The sequence below is a fragment of the Periophthalmus magnuspinnatus genome, chromosome 13, assembly GCF_009829125.3.
Source record: "Periophthalmus magnuspinnatus isolate fPerMag1 chromosome 13, fPerMag1.2.pri, whole genome shotgun sequence".
In the NCBI taxonomy this organism is placed as follows: Eukaryota; Metazoa; Chordata; class Actinopteri; order Gobiiformes; family Gobiidae; genus Periophthalmus; species Periophthalmus magnuspinnatus.
The window spans coordinates 2,172,130-2,194,333 of NC_047138.1; the positions used below are offsets into that span (position 1 = coordinate 2,172,130).

The following is a 22,204-nucleotide window of genomic DNA, read 5'->3' on the forward strand; positions in this document are numbered from 1 at the left end:
CAGCAGCGAGCCCCAGACTTCCCTATCCACACGGGTCCTCCAGCTTTTCCAGGAGGATTCCGAGACGTTCCCAGTCCACCCGAGAGACACGCAATCCCTCCGGCGGGCGTGTCTCCAGGGAAGCGTCGAGGAGATGTCCAGAGCAGATACCGGAGTTTCCTCTACTCCGAGCTCCTCGCTGGATCTCGAAGGGAACGCCGAGCCACCCCCGCGATCTCGTCCTTTCCGCTTTTTACCCAGAGCTCACGACCAGACGCGAGGGCAGGGACGTAGATTGACGGTAAATCGAGAGCTTCGCCTTTCGACTCTTCTTCTTCTTCGCCACGACAGACCGATTCCGCGACCGCATCACTGCAGACGAGAGGACGCCACGTTTTCTCCGGTCAAAAATGTCGAAACCGATCATTTCGATTCGTGACCGGACCCGATATTGTCCTACAGAATGTCGAAATGTCTTTTGAAACACAGCAATATGTAACTTTTCTGGCAGAGCTACGGTACCTCCTCGTCTCCGTGGTGATGTTATTGCTTGGCGTGGAATGTTTCACACTGTGGCATTAAACCAAAGTCTCCATTAACCCCGTGTTTGCATTTGTTCAGTTGCATAAATGGTGTTTAAAAGCTCAAAAACACCTTAAGAAACCTGCATTCTTACTTATGTCCTGGGTCACGAGTTTAAAGCCTTACGGTGGTACATTTTAGACACAGAAAAAACATCATATTTGGGACAAGCAGGTGCCGGTTCCTCATCCAGAAAAGTTACACAGTGCACCTTTAACCTGGAGTATTCTTCTCACATATTGGGCTGATGTTTAAATCTCCAGCACAGGCCGATTTTTAGTTTTTTTGGCCAGAAAATTCACACAAAGTTTTATTTTAACAGAAAACTGCACTAAATGTGATAAACTGCTCTGTTAATGGTAAAAAAAGGGCTGTGGGGCAGTTTGTAGTGAAATTAAATGATATAATTTGAGGAAAATAATGAAAACTGGCCTTACATATCGGTCTAAAAACATCAGTATCGGTCTTGAATCTCTAGTTAACACCTAATATAGTCGATTAATTCCACATAAATTCCACTACAGAAGGTCTAATACTATGATCACAGACCCACTTTTCACAAAATCCGACTAAACCTCCTCTGTTATGACGCGTAAGTTTAAAACGTTGATGTTGGTCTAATCGTTGTCGCTGCGTAAAACTGTGATTTGGGGAAAGTTTGACATTTAAACTCTCCCAGAGGATGGAGTCATTTGTTCTAATTATATCCTGTTTCTGCAGCTGCTCACGGCGAGGAAGAGAAAATGCACCAAAAGTCTTCACTGGAGAGTTTGTACATAAGGAAAAGGGCAGAGTAAACTCATTACTTTTATTTTCATCAGTGGTGTTACAATTATGTGTCAGATAAAATAAATATTCAGTGTCGGGGTTTGTTGTAGATCTGTAGAGTTCTGGCTGGAAAACAACTAAAAACTCTGAAAACTTTAATTAAAAACACTCTTTTACGTGTGAGAGAAAACGTTTAAACTTAAATTATGAGGCGTTTATTAAATATACTGTAACCCTGAGGTCTGTTTTATTATCCAAAGTCAAACAGTTTTATCTTTGAGCACAGGTCACTCAGACTTTTATCTCTTTTATCCAGAGTCCGTCATCCTGCTCTTTATCGTGTACAGTCTCTACAAAATACTAATACTGGAAAATAAAAACAAAAGCACCTTATCCTGATTTTACCGTCGTTGCACTGGTGTCTCGTTTTATCTTTTCTTCTGGTTTTGTGATCGTTTTTTTAAGATGTTTGGTTTGTTTTTAAAGATTTGACTGGACTGGACCCACAGAAGAAGTGAAGAGAGAGGAGAGGAGAAGAGAGGAGAGGAGAAGAGAGGAGAGGAGACGAGAGAGAGAGGGAGAGAAGAGAGGAGAGAGGAGAGGAGAGGGAGAGAAGAGAGGAGAGGAGAGGGGGAGAGAGGAGAGGAGAGGGAGAGAAGAGAGGAGAGGAGAGGGGGAGAGAGGAGAGGAGAGGGAGAGAAGAGAGGAGAGGAGAGGGGGAGAGAGGAGAGGAGAGGAAGGACTAAAGAGAGGGAGGGAGAGAGAGGGAGAGAAGAGAGGAGAGGAAGGACTGAAAAGAGGGAGAGAAGAGAGGAGAGGAGAGGAGAGGGGGGAAGGACTGAAGAGAGGGAGAGAAGAGAGGAGAGGAGAGGGGGGAAGGACTGAAGAGAGAGGGAGAGAAGAGAGGAGAGGAGAGGAGAGGGAGGGAAGGACTGAAGAGAGGGAGGGAGAGAGAGGGGAGGAGAGGGAGGGACTGAAGAGAGAGGGGAGAGGGAGGGAGAGAAGAGAGGAGAGGAGAGGGAAGGACTGAAGAGAGAGGGAGAGAAGAGAGGAGAGGGAAGGACTGAAGAGAGGGAGGGAGAGAGACAAGAGAAACAGGAAAAAAAACAGAAGAGAAGAGTGAGTGGAGGAAGAGAAGAGAGGAGAGGAGAGGGAGGGAAGGACTGAAGAGGAGGAGAGACAGGAGGAAAAAAACAGAAAAAAAGATTGAGGGGAAGGCGAGGGAGCGAGAGACTGAAGAGAGGAGAGAGGGAGGGAGGAGAGACAAGAGAAACAGGAGAAAAAACGAGAAGAGTGAGGGGAAAGAGAGAGAGAGAAGGACTGAAGAGAGGAGAGACAGGAGAAAAAACAGAAGAGAGGGGTGAAGGGAAGGAGAGGGAGCGAAAGGGAGGGAGAGACTGAAAAGAAGAGAGGAGAGGAGAGAGACAGGAGAAAAAAAACAAGAGAGGAGGGAGCGAGAGGGATGGAGAGAGAAAAGAGAGGGGACAGTGGAGTGGGAGGGAGAGGGAGGAGAAAGCGGGGAGAAAAGAAGAAGGGAGGGAAATGAGCACAGGAAAGAGGAGAGAAGACAGAGGGGAGGGAGAGGGAGCAAGAGGGAAGGACTGAAGAGAGGGGAGAAGGAGAGGTAGGTGGAGTGGGAGGAAGAGAGGAGAAAAGAGGAGAGAGGGGAAGAGAGAAGAAAGGGGAGGGGAAGCTAAAAACAAAAGCACATGACCCTGATGTTTGGTGTCGTTGGACCTGGTTTTATATCCGTTTTTTAAGATGTTTAGTTTGTTTTTAAAGCCACAGAACATTATTTTAAGTCTCACTTTTATTCTCTGTCTTTTATCTCTGAGTTTGTTGATCCTCTGTGACTTTAATTATATACATTTTACCATTTATTTACTTTGACGCATCTACTTTTCCTCTGTTAGTTTCAACATTAATGTCACATTTGTGTAACTCTACTTCTTTATCTCCGCTGTCATTTCATTTTTCTCTTGTGCACAGTCGATCGTATAAACATCACACACTTAGTCTTACATCTTTTATTTAATACAGCGTAAAATCTCATAAAATAAACCCTAAACGTCCCATAATGTTCCTCCTCTTTTGTTCCGGCCTTTGTGATCTGGACAAACACGGAGCGTCTGTGGAATCCTTCTTTCTTCAGCTGTACTTTACTCGTTTACTGTGGTCATCTATCAGGCCGTGGTCCAGAGGAAACGTGCGGCGGCTGAACGAGGGATAAGAGTTTAATCCGTCAAACCTCCTCCAGTCCCACCGCTCTGCTGACACCACAACTTCAGACGAGGATTATCGACTCCAGAGGGGACGGCCCGCGACGCACACGACCACAAGCACGCAATCTACAAAGTGTGTTACGTTAAAGCTCCGAGGCAAAGGGTCAAGTGTGGACATGGAAGAGAGAGAGAAAGAAAGGATGAGGGGGAGGAGAGAGGAGAGAGAGGAGGAAAGAGGAGAGGGACCAGACAATCACTAAACTGTATTAAGTTAAAGCTCCGAGGCACAGGGAAGAGACAGAGAGAACAAGGAGGAGGGAGAGAGGGAGAGAGGGAGAGGAAAGAGAAGAGAGAGGCAAGGGAGAGGGACTGGCATGGAGGGAGAGAAGACAGAGAGGGAAGAGTGAGGGAGAGGGGAGGGTCAGAGAGGAGAAAACAGAAGAGGAGAGAGGGTGAGAGGAGAATGTGAAGAGAGAGGGAAGAGAGAGGGAACGCGAGAGAGTATACGAAAGAGGGGAGATAGGAAGAGAGGAGAGGGAGGGACTGAAGAGAAAGGAGAGGGATTGAGAGAAAGAAGAGTGAGGGGGGTGGAGTGGGAGGGAGAGGGAAGAAATGAGGAGAGTGTCCGAGAGAGTACAGGAAAGAGGAGAGAGAGGAGAAAAGAGAGGGAGGGAAGGACTGGAGAGAGGAGAGGGGAGATGGAGGCAGAAGAAAGAGGAGAGAGGGGAGGAAGAGAGAGGTAGGGTGAGAGAGGAGAGTACAGTAAAAAGAAAAGAGGGGAGGGAAGGACTGAAGAGAGAAGAGAGGGAGGGAGAGAGGAGAGGTGACAGACAGGAGATAAAACAGAAAGGAGAAGAGAGAGGGAGAGGGAGAGAGAGGAGAAAAGAGGAGAGAAGGGAAGAGAGCAGAAAGCAAAGCGAGAGAAAGAAGAGAGAAGGAGGGTGAGAGATTAGGGAGACAGAGTGGAAGAGAAAAGGGAGAGAAGAGAAAGAGGATGAAGAGGGAGGGAGGAGGAGAGAGGATGAAGAGTGAGAGAAGAGAAGACTAATGGAGGAGTGAAGTGTGTCCAGCTGAGATCTCCACTGTTTGAGCTGATTGAGGCGGCGACAGGACGAACACGACGCCTCCAGGTGTGAACATGGTGTAATTCTGCGGATGAACACTAGGGGCAGGCTTTAATAACACGTCTGTCTTCATTCTGTCGTGTGGGCTGAGGATAGCTCTAGTACAAGCTGCCAAAAGGTTTTGTAAAAGCTCAGAAAATACACAAAATAGGATCAAATTTCAGCCGGTTCGTCCTGACCTCACATGCTCAGCCTTTAATGAGCAACGGAAAACATTAAAACAGAGAATTAAACCCTCAACCTTTTCACAACCCAGTGATTCACAAGTAAAAGCTGCATTTGGACACCACAGAGCTGCAAACCAAAGCCACATACTTCAGCCTGAAATCAAATATTTTCCATACCACAAGTTAAATACATAAAGAGTTTGGATTATGAGTAACGAGGAGATTCTGCCAACAATGATTCAAGCAACGATTCTGTCATTTTGTTACTAAGTGAGTTTTCCAAAACATAACAGACGAATGTACTAGAGGCCGGACAGGAAACGTAATGGTCCCCGCAGTGGATTTTTCTGTGCAGAATGTGGTCGTACTCCAAAGAACAAACAGCTCCGCAGGTTACATAAGCCCTCAGTCACGCAGAACATTTCTCCACTTCTCCACTTTCTCTTCTGACAAAAAACAAGTAAAAACAATCAGAGGAGTTTGCACGGGCTCGGTTAGAAGGTCTAGATTCATCTTGAACACAGGCATGAGGAGAATCGCATGACGTTTTTAATCTCTGAGCGCAAAGACGGCAGCGAAGAGACCGTACACCACAAGCTAAAAAAACAAAATAAACGAGGATACAAAGCTCGCACACCTCCGTCTAGAGTAAAACGACTGGCTTTGAGACTCTGAAGTGTTCAAAAAAGATCACAGCGTCACATTTTTCTACTTTAGACGCGTGTCAGAGTCGCACTGATGCTGACACGGGGAGCGCAGCGGCTTCAAAACGCCGTAGAAAGACGGGAAACTTGGGTTGCACGTCCCCCGCGGAGAAGCAAAACGGGTCCTAAATCAGGTAACTCATCCTGTAGCGTGCGGGGAAGACGGTCCGACGTGCTCGAAGTAGGAGACGCGCTCGGAATAAATCCCAGTTAAAAAAATCTGTTTAACTCACCGTGGTAATGCGTGGAAAAATAATACAGATTTACCAGAAAATAACTGTGGTCAACATAAATAAAAGAAGGAGGAAACATCCCACGTACCCGGTGACGCTGAGGTTCTCCCAAAAGTCTGACTTGTCCTGCTTTTATACCATTTCAACCCAGAAGCTCCTCCCCCCGGTAAACGCCATTTACTTCTGATTGACGACAGGTACAACTTCAAACACCGTGGACGTACGAGGGTCGAAAAAAGTGTTTAAAACCAACTATAAACACAAAAAGACACTGAAACAAAAAGAGAAACCACTTAACCCAGTTCTCCCTCCACACGGTCCAGCCCACGACCACACCCAAGGCTTAGGCCACGCCCCCTCTGTGTCTGGACCATGTGGAAATTCAGGTAAAAAACAGATGAAAATATTAAACTGATCTGACCAAATATAACCAAATAAAACATCTTTAACGTAACAGGTGTGTGTGGTGATTAAATTAAAGATAAACTCACGGAAAAACTAAACTAAACAAACGCAGGACAGTTTTGTTTGGTTGGATATCGACAAATTACTGAAAATGAACAAAAGTGTGAATATAAAACATTTAAGGTGATATTAAAAGGGACAAAAGCACAATTTATCACAATTAAGAACACATGATTTTAAGAGTTTTAAGGTAATTTTGAGCAATAAAAAACACGTGAATCTGAATAAATGCAAAAATATAATGCTTTAATGCGGGATATTCCATCACACAGAGGTAAGAATGCGTTAGACTCCACTGAATGTGAACTTAAGATGTGTTTTACTGATTCAAATGTCACAGTTTGAAGCATTAGTCAACACATATGTGGCGTCTGATCAACTCACACCAAACACTGTGACGGGGAATGTGTCAAGTCGACTTTTTACAGCTTTTCTTTCTTTACAGAGTCGCACAAAGCCGAGTTTCCCTCCCTGCCACTCCTATGTTGCCTGTGCTCTTTACAGGACACTCACATTTCTGTGTACAGTGTCATGTAATTACAGAGCTGTGTGCAAACCCTCGTGTTCTCAGGTGAGGCACGACGTACAATCTGTCTCATTTTTCACACACTAGCTCCATCTCAACATCAAAACATTTACAGTACATTTGATTTGTTTAATGAACCTCCACAGTCCTGGTCAAGAGCTCAAATGCCTCGCGGAGACAAATCAACGACGTGTGAACTGATATCCAGGCAAAACACAATCATTTTAAGCACAAAAAGCACGTTTAAAATGGAAACGTCAGCTAAATCTTCTCATAAAGTGGCGGTTTATAACGTTTAAGAAGCTGATTTCCAATAAAATGTCACGTCTTGTGGTCATCAGTTGCACCAAAACTGTTAATATTCAGTTTATTTGGAAAGTTTATGTAAGTTAATTTACTTCCAGAACCTAAAAAGACACGTGCGTTCAGTTGAGATGTAGAAAAAACACATAAAAACATTTGTAATTGCTGAGATTGAACTGATGGGAAGGAGTTTTAGCTTGAAAAATCCGTAGAAAAAGCACAATTCAGTGTTTAAAGTGACGCTTCTATATCCAAATGTGTTTAAAAATAATATATTAGTTGTTGAAGGCGACATTTTGAGGGAAAAATCCACAGAACAGACGACACGGATTGGAAATAAACTCTAAACTCTTTAAAAGCCACGGAAATCTATGGTTATTTTAGGTTCCGCTTTTGCTTTTGCTTTTGCTTTCAGATTTCAAAGCGTCTGGATAATAACTTTGGCATTTTCTATTTGACGAATCGCTCTTTCAACACATCCCGTTTTAATTATTTTGGCTGCAGAAGTAAATTGCGTGAGAGGATTTCCAGTGTCGCTCTTTGTTATCGTCGACATGTGTTTGGAGATAACTGCACTTGACCCTCCGACTCATATAAACAAAACAAATGTGCACTTTACAACACAACTCACGGTTTAAAGGCACATGCTGCATTTTGAGGACTTTTCTCACTCAAAAGTTGTTGTTTTTTGTTTGTTTTAAATAGTTAATTTCTACGGTAACGGTCCTAACTGATTATTGAGGCTGTTATTTTCAGTTTTCACTCGTGGGTTTGATCTGTTTACAGGTCGATTGAGTCCAGAGGTTAAACTCGTGTGTGTAACTCACCCACTGTTGTATCACTGTGTAAACTGTTTACACGACGACTGCAACACAACTGACAACGGCACAAACGCAGCAGCTCGGCCACATGACTGCACGCACAAATACAGCAGTTCAACGACAAAACTGCACGCACAAATACAACTGCACAACACACACAACTCACACACAACACACACAACTCACACACAACACACACAACTCACACACAACACACACAACTCACACACAACACACACAACTCACACACAACACACACAACTCACACACAACACACACAACTCACACAACTCACACACACACACACACACACACGCCACAGCCTGTGCGCAGGATCCAGTGTAAATCCCATTTCCTCCTTGGGTTTACATTTTTTAACAGTGACATAAATAAAAATGTTGCTTAATCCTCAGAGGAGGAAAGTTACACAATAAAAACACAACACCTGATTTTTACTGCGTCAAAGCTCAACTCCTTTTTGGATTCTTTGGATATTGGCAAAATAAATCCACCTGAGTGATGAGGATTTCAAGTTTTGTGTCGTAAAACTGTGTCTACATTTGGAAAACACTTTATAAAACTGCACAGATGAGGTTTGTGCGCCGTGTAATAAGAAAGAAAATGTGAATATAGATAAACATCACACAAAAACTCACAATATCACAGAATATTTTGGTGATTTGGGTATTTTTTGTTACAGAATTGTGTTTTTGCTGCTAGATGTTGCACTAAACAAACTAAACGTTGTGTATTTGTCGACTACGTGACTAGAAATACTGATATTTTCAATAAAGTGTCAAACGGGATGTGTTAAAATTATATTTCCCTATGAGGAAAACATTCTAAAAAAAACAAAATCTACATCTGATGCTTCCTAAATATCTGAGCGATAAAATAAATAAATACATAATTGAATGCTAATGCTAATGATTACACATGATACATTTGACCCACAATTAAGTGAATAGCAGAATAAACCACACTCACCGATCAGGAACATCCAGTCCATCCGCACATCAGGTCCTCTGCTCCTCAGTCCATCATTAGATCTTCACTCGGTTTCATGAGCCGCTCCAGGTCCAGATGTCTCTAGTTTAACTTGTACAAACATCCACAGTGTCCTCGGTCTCGTACTTCCTTTGTTTTGTCCGTTTCGTCATGATTAAAATGTAAAACTGCAACAAAACAGTGCGTAAAGTTACGCAATTACGCGCGCGTAATTTTCCGCGCGGATCTTTGCCTGAGCGCGGGCCGTGGGAACGTTCAGGGTTAAACACTGAGAATCATTACAGTCTTCACTCCACATCGGCCACATCGGCTAAAACTCTGGTACCGGCCCATGAGGAGTCTGTCATGTTGAAGTTGTGCAGATTCGTCTGTGAATCACATAATTGTCTGGAGCTCGTCCCGGTCACACTCACTGACTCACACTGAAAAATAGCGCAGAATGAATTGTTGTGTGTTTATTTTATTTTCAATCCCGGTTCGATTGTTTCTGTGCGCGGAGACCGTGTCAGCAGTGCGCCAGTGCGCATGCGCGCAGCTTGGAGGGGGCAGTGGTCCTCAGTGTCACGAGAGCAAACGTGATCTCCAACAAAACGACTGAAAGGGTAAAATGAGCGGCTCTGTGTGGCGGCATGTACTTATTTTTTTTATTTATTTATATTTTTTATACAGGTGAACTCAATAAAAGCACTTTTTTTTTCATGGACGCCCTGTTCAAAATACATAAAAACAAACAAAACGTATAAGTATAAGCCCATATAAAACATTAAAAACAGGAGCAGGTGTGAGTATAAAAGTTTGTTACCAGATTATTAAATTGCGATTGTGTTTTTTGTATTCCGTGTATAATAGTGTGGACAGAGGCTCTTTTCTACTTGGACATATTTCAATAGTCGTCCATAGGATAAAATCACCAAAATATGTAGAAAATCTGACAACAAAACCCCAAAACGCCTTTTTAAAGAGCCTTTACTTCATCTTACCGATTCAAAATAACGTAACCACATCCAAATCTCTGCACGCTGTTTTCTCGATCTACATCTCACAATATGATGATATTTATTGCACTATTTTGTGAAGGAACAAAATGTGAACGCTGCTTTTTCCTTTTAAAATGCTTTGACAATAATTTAGTTCTGTAATAATCCAAAGAACTGACATTTCAAAGTGCGTAAAAACTGTTATTTCTTTATATAATCTGCACTGAAATGGAGCAAAGGATCATGTTTTATGTATTTTTCTCTGTTTTTAAGATACTACTGCGTGATTACATTGATTTTAAGCAAAGAGACGTGTGTTTCTTGACTTTTTGTGACGGCGTCTGATATTATTGTGACACTTTTAACGTTAGAACATCACGATATTTGTTATTCTTGAAGATAAAATCATACACACGCAAAATACGAGCCGTTTCCTCTGTGTTTCAGTCACATACCGTCCTCGTCTTAACTCATAACGTGCGGCCGTCTGTCTGGATTTACAGGTTTAGTTCACAAATGCGACATGTGTGACTTCCACTCATTTTTCTTCATTTTCATGTTGTTTTTGCTTCGCCACATTTCAAAATAAAGATGTCTGGTCTTAATCAGCGTTTTGACTCGCAGCTTTCACTTGCATTTCTTTAATACTCATAAAATTACATGGAAGCGAATGTGGTTTTTAACATGACTCGCTCCAGACACACCTATAAAACACATGGTAATTGCGGTTTAGGGTTTGCCGGGCTTTTGTGTGGGGATAAAGGACAAAAGCGACACACACCAAACCCAAACAAAAGCTCAAAAGTATCACTGAAGTGTGAGCTGAAGTGGGGTCAGTGTTTAATTTATAATCTTGAGCACAATGCCACAACGTAAACCTTCAAAATACAGAAAGAAAGTGTGTTGTATGACGAGAGAGTTCTTTTTTCCCTAAAGATGCACTGTGTAACTTTTCTGGTGAGCCGCCTGATTGTCTTTTTGGACATGTCATTGACACCGAATGCATTTATTTTTAACATATTCAATTTTAGGTGTTTTTACTGCTTAAAAACGCACGGTCTGACCTGTAACTTGACCGTCAGCTTCTCGTCTTTATGGAAGTAGATCAGTTAAATGCTGTACTGTGGAATATTCCAGGTAAAGAAGAAACATCTCTGTGGTGATAGGCAGATGTCAGAAAAGTTACATAGTACAATTTTAATACAGCCCAAAACTCACTGACACTTTTAAATCTTCAGTCGCTCCTATAAGTTAAGTATATAAGTATAAGTATAAGTATAAGTATAAGTGTAAGTGTAAGTATATAGTATAAGTTAAACTCACCAAATTTCAGCAGTAGATAAACTGAACCTTCCAAGATTTTTGTCAATATATACGGATATAATTGTTCACTTACACTTGAACTTATCACAACTTAAACTAGAGGGAGGAAAAATGACCTAAATAAATTTTACTTTTATTTCATTTTTTATTATTATCATTTGTCTCTTTTCTATATTTTGGTGATGTATATATTTTTTACTTTTATTTCTTTTTTTATTATTATCATTTGTCTCTTTTCTATATTTTTTGTGATTTATACATTTTCTACTTTTATTTCATTTTTTATTTTTATTTGTTTTCTGTACATTTTTGTGATATATACTTTTTTTTAAACTATTTTTTATAGTTTTATGTCTGTTTCAGTTTTTTATTATTTTTTATTATTTGTCTGTTTTCTGTCATTTTTTAGATTTTTTTAATTTTATTTTATTTTTAAGTTTATTTCATTTATTTACTTTATTTTTATTTCTTCTATGAATCCTTCCGCCATTTTGTGTTTGTCCCTGAACAGCCCGATCCAACTCACTTTGCGTCACATTTAAATCATTTCCGGCTTATGTCTCTTATTTGATCCTTGATATTCTGTTTGAGGTTTATTCACAAACACCTTTTCTTTAAGATCGACCCACAGGAAGAAATCAGGACTAGTCAGGTCTGTGGAGATACTGCCCCCTGTCTTTGAAAAACACTTATTATTCCTTTAATGTCGTTTACGCTCGGGGCGTCTCTGGGATTAAAATGTCGAGTTTGACCCATGTGACTCAAAGTCCCACTGCACACTGAGGGTTTGTTCCTCGGTGCTTGATTTGCTCAGATTAATGTGGGAAGAGTCGTTCTAAAGGCTCTGAGAAAATAAAATAAAAATATTTAGAAACAAAAGAGTTCTGCTTTTTTTTTTCAACTGTCAGATACTTCATGTTACTTTTACACACTATTCAAGGTCACAGTAAAACCGACTCAGAGCGGTGAAGGTGTCTTGCCAAAGGACACATCAGCAGAACCATTAACCTTTTCGTTAGTGGGCGAACGGCTCACCGTATAAGGTCTGTAAGTGTAATAAAGTGCACTGGTCACCGCACTGAAGGCACACACGCAAAAAACAGAACGGAAACTGTTTGACTCTCCTACAAAACCACATTTCTACAGCAAAACACTGTCCAAAAATGACCTTTTCAGAAACACTTTCGCCATCGAACCCACTGGAAAAATGTGTCATAGTGACAAGATTTATGAGAAACACAGTCAGTTTTTTCTTAAATGAGTCACTTGAAACTGTAACTGCTACTCCTTTTTAGTAAGACAGGGTAAAAAACCAAGATGTGACTGCAGTGCCAGCGTTTCAAACATGAGATCTCCTTGAAACGGACACAAAATACTCACTTTTCCACTGTGGGAATTCACCGTCGGCTACATTTGCAGTGAAAGCGTTTATAGATAAAATATCCGACAGATACTTGTTACAAAACGGGAAAAACATTCTGGTCAAACGTGACATAAACTATAACAAAAACACTGCCCCTAAAGTCAAAATAAAACTGAATTTACAGTGAATTTGTCTGTTTTTTGTTGCATTTCAAAGCACAATATTCAGCTTTACACAGACTAAATAACATGGATAAATATTTGTGTAAGTGACTTTTTTGAAATAAAACCAAACTACATTCAACATCAGCCATTTTGGTTTAAATTATCGTCACCACGGACTAAATACTTGCGTTTAAACCTGGTCTAGATTTGTTTTTCTTTGCAATCTGATCATTTGCTCCTCAGGGATTGGGACTGTCCTTTCAGAGTCAGACCAAACACTGATAAAAAACACTTTTAAATGACAATGAAACAACAAAACAACCAAACACAAGCGGACACAAACCACCAAACTAAACACACGGAACCCAAAAGTCTCATTTCTCCAGTAAAATGAACAGATCTGGTTGTTAGAGCTGCAAGAAGATTAATCACAATCAAATGGAAATGGACGTAATTTGCAAATCACAGAGGCTGTCCACTTTAAGTACAGTCATTTCCACACAAACACAATGTTCTACTCTGCAAAAAAACATCAAATCCTGCAGTTTAGCGCCGCACAAACACGTTCTGAAATGTGATTTGCTCAGATTTCAGTCTTTTGGTCAAATCTTCTTCTCATCTTTTAACAAAATCCTACTATTAAACCATAAATCAACACAAAATCTACACAAACGCATGTCGTCAAAAACCACAATCCCATATTTTCCCGGATTGCGCAGCTTTACTGTTTGGTTTCTGCTTCAAAAACAGGAAAAACAGAGGCCTTTGGAGCACTGTACGCACATACCTTATTAGGGTTTGGACCAATCACTCGTGAAAAAATGTGGAACCATGAAAAAACAAAGGGCCCATTGAGGCGCAGATTGTTTTGGGTCAGTGCACGTTTTCACTAATTAGCATGTCATCCAATCAGAGACAGCGCTTCCTCGTACAATCTCCAGTCACAAAGCAGCGTCTCACGAGATTTACTGGTTTAAAATGTTAAAACGTGCAAATATTTAACTGAATTTTATGGTTTTCAGTCCATCGTCTGGTCAGAAACGGAGATTTTTAACCCTTCAGGAGAAACAAACTGGGAAAAATATCGAATTGCGAGTTTTGCGAATGTGTTTAGACGTGCGATTTATGTTTTAATAAAAGGATTTTGTTCAAAGAATCGGCGAACGAACAGATAAACCAACAGAAGCACATGTCACAAACGTGTTTCAGAAGATGTTTGCACAGATTTAAACTATTTTGGCAGCTCGTGCGCAGAAAAACACGACATTTATTTGGTTTGCGGCGATCACGGACTTTCAAATTGTTGTTCAGTTCCATTGCGATGAACTTTTGAAGCCCAGAGTTCACTGAACGGCGAATACGACATGTGATTTCAGCGACTTTGAACGCGTCTGCTGGAGCTTGACGGGGTTTTAACACAGAGCGATATGTAGGTTTGTCTGAAGAATGTGCGTTTAGATCCAGTTTGGAAAGAGGAAACGAGAGAACGCCTTGAAGGTACGGAGAGGAAAATAACCCTGGAAAGTAAAAGTACCTCAAACGCACTCATTAAAACACATTCTGACGCTGAGGGGTTGAATTTCATGTGTTAATAAACTGAACGGTTTCATGACAGAACTATGACAAGGCCAGTTTCAACTTGCAGCACTGAAACGCCAACATAATAAACCCAACAGCCATCACGAGCGGAACATGGCAAGTCCAGATATGTGTTTACTGCGACTCACGCGTCGTCGTTTATGCAAAACATTTGGATTATGCAAGTATTAAAAAAGCACTAGAAGAAAAAAAAACGTGGGAAATCGCACAATGGCCATTTTTTATTCTGAATTATAAGACATAAAATAAATAAAGTTCATCGTAACAAAGCTTAAATAACACTTAATATACCAGAAAATGTACAAAAATGTAACGTTATACTTATCCACGTCTGTTATCTAAGTCGTTTTGTTTATAGCTCGAGTCGTGTTAGTCTCGTGTCGTGATGTTTGTTTGGGAATTGTCGGTTTCTGTCCTGTTGCTTGAACAGACGCAGAGGCACACGGAGCGCTCTGGACATTTTGATTGTCGGTTACAGCGAAACAGTCGAGTTAAAAGCGGCGTCCGGTAACGTTTAAAAGGCAGAGTCAAGAGAGCGGCGTCTGAAGCAGAGGAGAGTAGAGTCTGGTAGAGTCTGATAGAGTCTGGTAGAGTCTGGTAGAGTCTGGTAGAGCTTAGTAGAGTCTGGTAGAGTTTAGTAGAGTCTGGTAGAGTCTGGTAGAGTCTGGTAGAGTCTGGTAGAGCTTAGTAGAGTCTGGTAGAGTTTAGTAGAGTTTAGTAGAGTCTGGTAGAGTTTAGTAGAGTCTGGTAGAGTCTGGTAGAGTTTAGTAGAGTCTGGTAGAGTTTAGTAGAGTCTGGAAGAGTCTGGAAGAGTTTAGTAGAGTCTGGTAGAGTTTAGTAGAGTCTAGTAGAGTCTGGTAGAGTTTAGTAGAGTCTGGTAGAGTTTAGTAGAGTCTGGTAGAGTTTAGTAGAGTCTGGTAGAGTCTGGTAGAGTCTGGTAGAGTCTGGTAGAGCTTAGTAGAGTCTGGTAGAGTTTAGTAGAGTCTGGTAGAGTCTGGTAGAGTCTGGTAGAGCTTAGTAGAGTCTGGTAGAGTTTAGTAGAGTTTAGTAGAGTCTGGTAGAGTTTAGTAGAGTCTGGTAGAGTCTGGTAGAGTTTAGTAGAGTTTAGTAGAGTCTGGTAGAGTTTAGTAGAGCTTAGTAGAGTCTGGTAGAGTTTAGTAGAGTTTAGTAGAGTCTGGTAGAGTTTAGTAGAGTCTGGTAGAGTCTGGTAGAGTTTAGTAGAGTCTGGTAGAGTTTAGTAGAGTCTGGAAGAGTCTGGAAGAGTTTAGTAGAGTCTGGTAGAGTTTAGTAGAGTCTGGTAGAGTCTGGAAGAGTTTAGTAGAGTCTGGAAGAGTCTGGAAGAGTTTAGTAGAGTCTAGTAGAGTCTGGTAGAGTTTAGTAGAGTCTGGTAGAGTCTGGAAGAGTTTAGTAGAGTCTGGAAGAGTCTGGAAGAGTTTAGTAGAGTCTGGTAGAGTTTAGTAGAGTCTAGTAGAGTCTGGTAGAGTTTAGTAGAGTCTGGTAGAGTCTGGAAGAGTTTAGTAGAGTCTGGAAGAGTCTGGAAGAGTTTAGTAGAGTCTGGTAGAGTTTAGTAGAGTCTAGTAGAGTCTGGAAGAGTTTAGTAGAGTCTGGAAGAGTTTAGTAGAGTCTGGTAGAGTTTAGTTGAGTCTGGTAGAGTCTGATAAAGTCTAGTAGAGTCTGATAGAGTCTGGTAGAGTTTAGTTGAGTCTGGTAGAGTTTAGTAGAGTCTGGTAGAGTTTAGTAGAGTCTGGTAGAGTTTAGTAGAGTCTGGTAGAGTTTAGTAAAGTTTAGTAGAGTCTAGTAGAGTCTAGTAGAGTCTGGTAGAGTTTAGTAGAGTCTGGTAGAGTTTAGTAGAGTCTGGTAGAGTTTAGTAGAGTCTGGTAGAGTTTAGTAAAGTTTAGTAGAGTCTAACAAGATGAGATTGTACCGTTTTTTTTATACTACACGAGTCGGGGGTTAATCATTCTATAGACGTGAAATTCAAAGCAAAGAGGAAGAGGTGAGTGTTGTATAATCCTCTCAGAGCGCGGGGGGTTACAGAGTCTTGAGATGAGAGGAGCTGCAGATAAGCAAACAGATAACCAAAAATGACCAGAACAGAGCTGTTATCTCCCCTTAGAGTGATATATGACCACTGCTGCACGGCAAACACAACACTTTTGCACCTTTGTAACACAAAAAGCACAGTATTACTTTAATATACTGTGCACAGAATCCATACGGCTGTTGTGTTAGAGTCCAGACTGGAGAGATACTGTCTGTAGTTGCATATATTCAGTATCTCTCTGCTGTGTCTAGTCTGATCTCTCTGGACACGTGCTGCTCTAAACATAAGCTGCTTCTCAACATTGTGCTTCGGCATGAATGTGCAATCAATATAATCCACTTAACAGGAGCTGCTGGACACAGATTACTTCAAGGTTAAACATCCAGGTGTGTTTAAATGCAATTGAGCCGTCTATTCATTATGAGGTAAAAGTGCTTTCTATAGGAGTATTAATACACCAGGAGGATGTGAAATGTGTCCTGGAAAACACTCTCCATCAGTGCGATAGAGGAAACAGGCTGGAATCTGTGCGTCTTTCCACCAAAGCAGCTCCAGGATGCCAAGAAAACAGCCACAACAATGCAACATGGAGAGGTGGATATGCCTTACATCTCTGTTATTGTCTCATTTATGCGCTTTGTGTGGCGATTACAGGAACAAGCAAAGATATTTAGTGCTCTAACCCGTATTGTCTGCTTTCCTTTGACGCACAACGGACGCTACATGTCCAGAAGAAAGTCCCAAAGGAGCATTAATGGACAGACAATCAGTGATTTCTTTATTAGTTTTGAAGTTGCTGAGTGCACATCCTGTTTTGAGTCGAGTTTCCCCCTAGGATTTGTCGAGGGATGTCAGATAAAAGAGGAAATTGACAGTGGGTAAACTGTTTTCAAGTTTGTGTTGCTCCTGGGGAACATTTGGCACAAGTTACGCGCGAGATTTTGAGATGGAGCGAGCAGCCAAATGGGTTTTACGCACGGAATAGTTGGGAAAAGACATTGGATTTTTAAGAGAATCGCAGGTATGTAGCGTTTGGCTCAGACAGACATAAACAAAGGGTCTCTCACCTGAAGCTGCAAGTCCAAACAGGACCAAAAAGAGCCCGCTGGCGCACATTGGAAGGATGGAAAAGAAGAAGACGAAAAGGCTGGAGTTTGAGTGTCCACAAACTCCTCCGTGGATCCCCCAATTCCCAAAGGACAAACGGATGTCTTGTTGGTCTTTTACGCGTGGCACTGCGTAATATCTAACGGCAAAATCCCTCTCTTCACCTTGACTCCTTCAATTTCCACAGACACGTCCCAACTCGCCTGTGCCAAACTGTTCAGAAACCCTCCCACCACTTTCTGCGGGCGGAGTAAAAACGCAGAGTCTCGTTGTGCGCAGTGAGTGAGTGAGTCCTCATCTGTGCCACATGTTAGTTACTCTTATCCATTCTTCTGAGCAGTGATTTAAGCTCTGGTTTAACCTGTTCTGCTCCTTGCGCACACACATGAGCCCGTGCCAGAGCCGTGACGCATGACGTGGCGTCATGGAAGATTATGGAATAAGAACATGTAAAGAAAAGGAAAGGAGGAGAGGTGTTAATAAAGGAAAGGGAAAGGTGAGGAAACACTGAAAGAACTGGACTAACGGGAGATGATCCAAGTGGGAACAACTATGGGCTTTTATGGCACGAAACTGATCAGAATTATGGAGCAGTTTTAAATCAGAGTCAGGTTATGCGCTGGAGAAATGATGGAGAGGTTTATATTTATAACTGTGCAGCCACTGGAGGTTCCTCTCTTCATCAATACAAGCTCAGAGCTGAAGCAGAACACAGGAGAACAGAGCAGGTCACAGCAGAACACAGGAGAACACGGGAGAACAAGCAGAATAAAGTATAACACTGGAGAATAAAGCAGAACACAGCAGGATACAGCAGAACAAGCAGAGAGCCTACAGCAGAACACAGGAGAACAGAGCAAGACAGTCCAGGACACAGGAGAACACAGCAGAACATAGGAGAACATAAGAGGACAAAGCAGAACACAGCAGAATAAAGTTGAATACAGCAGAACACAGGAGAACACAACAAGACAGTCCAGGACACAGCAGAGCAAAGCAGGACACAGCAGAATAAAGTAGAACACAGCAGGACAGAACAGACGTCTCACATGTCTCACACACCATCTGAAAAAATAAAATGCAAATATGTAAATCGCAGCACATTACAAAACTCACATGACTCATAAAAGGAAGTAAAATAAAGCAGCGTTTAGGAGAAGGAAGTGCATTACATCACTTTACCTTCAGGCCCTGTTATTTTTATATCTCAAAGACAATGACTTCACTTTACTCTTTTAACTGACAAAGTTAGTGATATATTTATAAATGTTTTAACTAGAATTGACCAAAAAGCAAAAAACCTGTGAGCATCTTGTTACACATAACACAAACCACTAGAGGGCAGAATCGAGCTTTAATGACTCCAACACCTCCAGGTCTGTGCATGAGATTACAAAACTACAGCCTCATCTTGATTTAAAATAATAAATAAATCATAAAATACAGTAGTTTGTAGTAGGACATCATCAGACACAAGTAAGACATTTGAACAGTGAAGGAAAAACATAATAATAAATAAGAATAACAGCCTAAATCCTCAACAAATGATGAACTCAGTCTGTATTAAACATTTTTAAACTCATTTTAATGTAACAGACGCTCACTGTCATTACACTGACTTCTACAAACTTAAAAATCTCCTGCAGAGTCTATGGTGGATGTTCTTTTTTCCCACAGTTTGTCAGTTTGTCTTCATTTTGAGGTGAATTCAAAATGAAAGCCTTGACTTCCTGTGTGTGGTGCACCATGCTGTGAGCGTCACAAAGACACACACAAAGACACAAGACCCACACTAAACCATCCCCTCAACCTGCCTATTGTACTTTGAATTTATCTTCATGAAATTAAATGAAATCCCATCAGTGAACATGGTTTCCCAGGTCGTTCTCGCTGGTGTCCTGCTCGTCGTGGCAGCAGTGGAAGCAAATCCTAAAGGTAAAACTATCCGAATCTATTACTTTTTAGACAATAGCGATGCATTTATTTATTTGCCTACATTTGTCTACGTTAACGGTCTATAATAGTGTATTTGTACAGTGCAAAAGTGATGTTTTTTTTTCATTTTAACTTTATTCTAACTTAATTCTAACTTTCTGTGAATCTCGTGCCATCATTTCCAAACTAATCTAGCGAGAAATGTCAAGATTATTTAGTTAATTTCTAAAAAAAGGACAAAAAAGTCAAGCAAAATCAGTTTTTATCTGCTGTTTAGGTCACATAAACTGCACTGTAGAAGGTTTGATCACATAAAGCTGATCACAGACTTGAAAAATAGTCAAAAAAAACATGTCTTTTCACAATAATCCTCCACAAGATTTGCAACCTGTGAGTTTTAAAGTTCGTTACAGAGTTTTTAGATGTCGTGAGGGCCATTATGTGTTGTCTTTTGCACATTACATCACACTGGAGTAACAGGAGTAAAGCGGATTTGTCCATCAGTGTGTCAGGGGTCAAGTTTGAACATTCACGTACACATTCGGACTTCTCCATTTCTTTTATTGCCGTGTCAAACCTTTGCATCATTTCTTTTAAGGTGGTGTCAGATTCTGGATGAACAGTGTCACGCTGCAGTGCCCTGAGGAAGGAGAATGGTTTTATGGCAATGGAACGTCCATGATAGATACAAATGATATAAAACTATATTATGATTATAAGTACAAGGGCTCCAAGGATCAGTTCCATTGTAAATACAAGTCACAATCTACTCCTGACGCTCCTGACGCTGCTGAGACTTTGGAGACCTACTACTTCTACATCCAGGGAAATGGTGATTATAACATACAACTCTTGCAGGTGGCTCCTCGTTGACGCCTGCATTAAATAATAACAAACTTTTCACTTCTTACAGCCTGTGAAAACTGTTTGGAGCTGGACGCCTTGGTTTTTGCCGTCGTCATTGCCGCAGATTTGATTGGAACAGTTATAATCATGATACTCATCTACAAATGCACAAAGAACAAAGCTGCAGGATCACAACGAGCACCGAACTGTAAGCTCTGGAGCGTAATCTCACCGTTAAAATGATGAATTAAACTCGTGCGCAGGTCAGTTTCATGCTCTCGTTTTAAAGATGTGTCTGTTTGTTGTCATTTTTTTTCCACAGCTGCCAATTTAAGACAAGTAGACATACCCCTGACCTCGGATTATGCTGTAAGTTTATGCGTATTTTTTCAATTCCTGTTGTTTTTTGGGGGGTTTAAGATCCAAAAATAAAAGTAGTGACAGGAAACACAGAGAAAAATCTGCCTTTTGACACATTTGACTTATAAATATCATCTAAAAGTCTGGTCTGAAATGGACTTTTTGCTTCAGGGAGAACTTCCGGTGTAAAAACCTGTGTGATTTTAGTTTGTTGTTTGTGTTTGCAGCCTCTGAGCCGACACACTCGCTCCAACGAAACCTACACAACCATCCACAAAACGGGATAAGAGACAGGACGCCGCTGCCCTGGGACAATTTAACAACATCTGATGGACTGGAGAAGACAGCGGCGGGTCACGGTCGCTGGGATCCTGCTCCAAACTGAACTGGACGTGACACTTTGCGAAGATATCTGAGCTTCGGTGGACGTGATAATAACGAGTCGTGCTGATTTTTCTTTTATATGAAGTCAAGGTTTGGAGAGCGAGGGCTGGTGAAACTTTAGTATCGCAGTTTTTGGATTGTTTTTGGCAAGTTTGCGTGTGATATTTAGGTCCGAAAAGACAAAAACAAGCCTCTGTAATAATGAAACTGACGCCACAAATCAGGAAAACTCCAGACATCATTGTCAGATAATCCGGTCTGCACAAACTGCCCTTTTCTAGTGCATTTTTTAGTGTTTTCTTGTGTGTACATATGTAAAGCATCACTGAAAGTCTAAAGCCTGATGCTGTGTAAATATTGGATTATATTCTGATTAAACGCAGTGTAATTTCCACGTTTTATTTTCCTGACGTGGTGATAATCTACTCACTGTTTCCATCAGCGCAAACAGTTTCAAATGTGCAACAACTTCACGAAAAACAGTTTATTTGAGTCACCCATGTCTAATCTAAACCAGCATGTTGCTTTAAAACGCTGCTTCCTGATTCTGTTCTGTCTTAACGTCATTGTAAATAATAAAACAACTTTTTTTACAACATTTTCTTGCACTTTTATTTGATTATAAAACATAAATAATCTGCTGTTCGTTTCACCACTGCCTAAACCGCATCATTTCGTCCCCTGTAATAGGAAACAGAGACGTGTCAGATGTACAAATAACTTTAAACCACACGATTGTTCGAAGCCTCGGCTCATTTCCGTAACTTCACTTTGCCTTTTGCCAACTGTGAAAAAGCCTCGTTGTGTCGTGTGTGAGTTTACGACTGAACTCAGGTGGAACATCTGATATCTTACCCAGCACAGGTCAATGGAAAAGTTATAAAAACACATGTCAGACGCAGTTTCCTAGAAGTGAACAGCTTTGAAACTATCGCACAGTGGAAAAAAAGAGTTTCTGTCAATGAGTGAATGAATGAATTTTGTTTTGGTTGTTTACATTTTTTTGGGAAAGACAAAACAAAAAACATTTCCTTAATTAATTACAACCAAAAAAATATGTAAGTCCATCCTGACCAACACAAAACTCCACAACATAACACCGTTTATTACTTAAATCAACATCTTAAACACAATATCTTGGCTCATATGACCTGCTGTAATGTATATGTATAAATAAATTCATGCTTTAAAGTTTAAAGT

General features: G+C 41.0%; 2 protein-coding genes across 3 annotated transcripts in view; one reads left to right on the plus strand and one right to left on the minus strand.

The window, feature by feature from the left end:
• Positions 1-17,512, minus strand: part of LOC117380789 (myelin protein zero-like protein 2) — a 42,505-nt gene extending 24,993 nt beyond the window's left edge. The window contains exon 1 of the mRNA XM_033977632.2: positions 17,440-17,512. Within this exon, the coding sequence (XP_033833523.1) occupies positions 17,440-17,488 (49 nt within the window). The 5' untranslated portion in view covers positions 17,489-17,512. The remainder of the gene's footprint in view (positions 1-17,439) is intronic.
• Positions 17,513-17,759: 247 nt separating this feature from the next.
• Positions 17,760-21,595, plus strand: LOC117380458 (T-cell surface glycoprotein CD3 epsilon chain-like). 2 transcript variants are annotated; one of them, XM_033977269.2, is made up of 5 exons: positions 17,760-19,414; positions 20,013-20,246; positions 20,328-20,468; positions 20,583-20,629; positions 20,848-21,595. In XM_033977269.2, exons 1-5 carry the CDS (start codon positions 19,318-19,320, stop codon positions 20,905-20,907), a joined length of 579 nt encoding a protein of 192 aa, XP_033833160.2. In that variant the 5' UTR covers positions 17,760-19,317; the 3' UTR covers positions 20,908-21,595. The 2 variants fall into 2 exon arrangements, with proteins under 2 accessions (XP_033833160.2, XP_055081929.1); XM_055225954.1 differs by lacking the exon at positions 20,583-20,629 and having other exon boundaries at positions 19,275-19,414; positions 20,328-20,523; positions 20,848-20,922.
• The last annotated feature ends 609 nt before the right edge of the window (positions 21,596-22,204 follow it).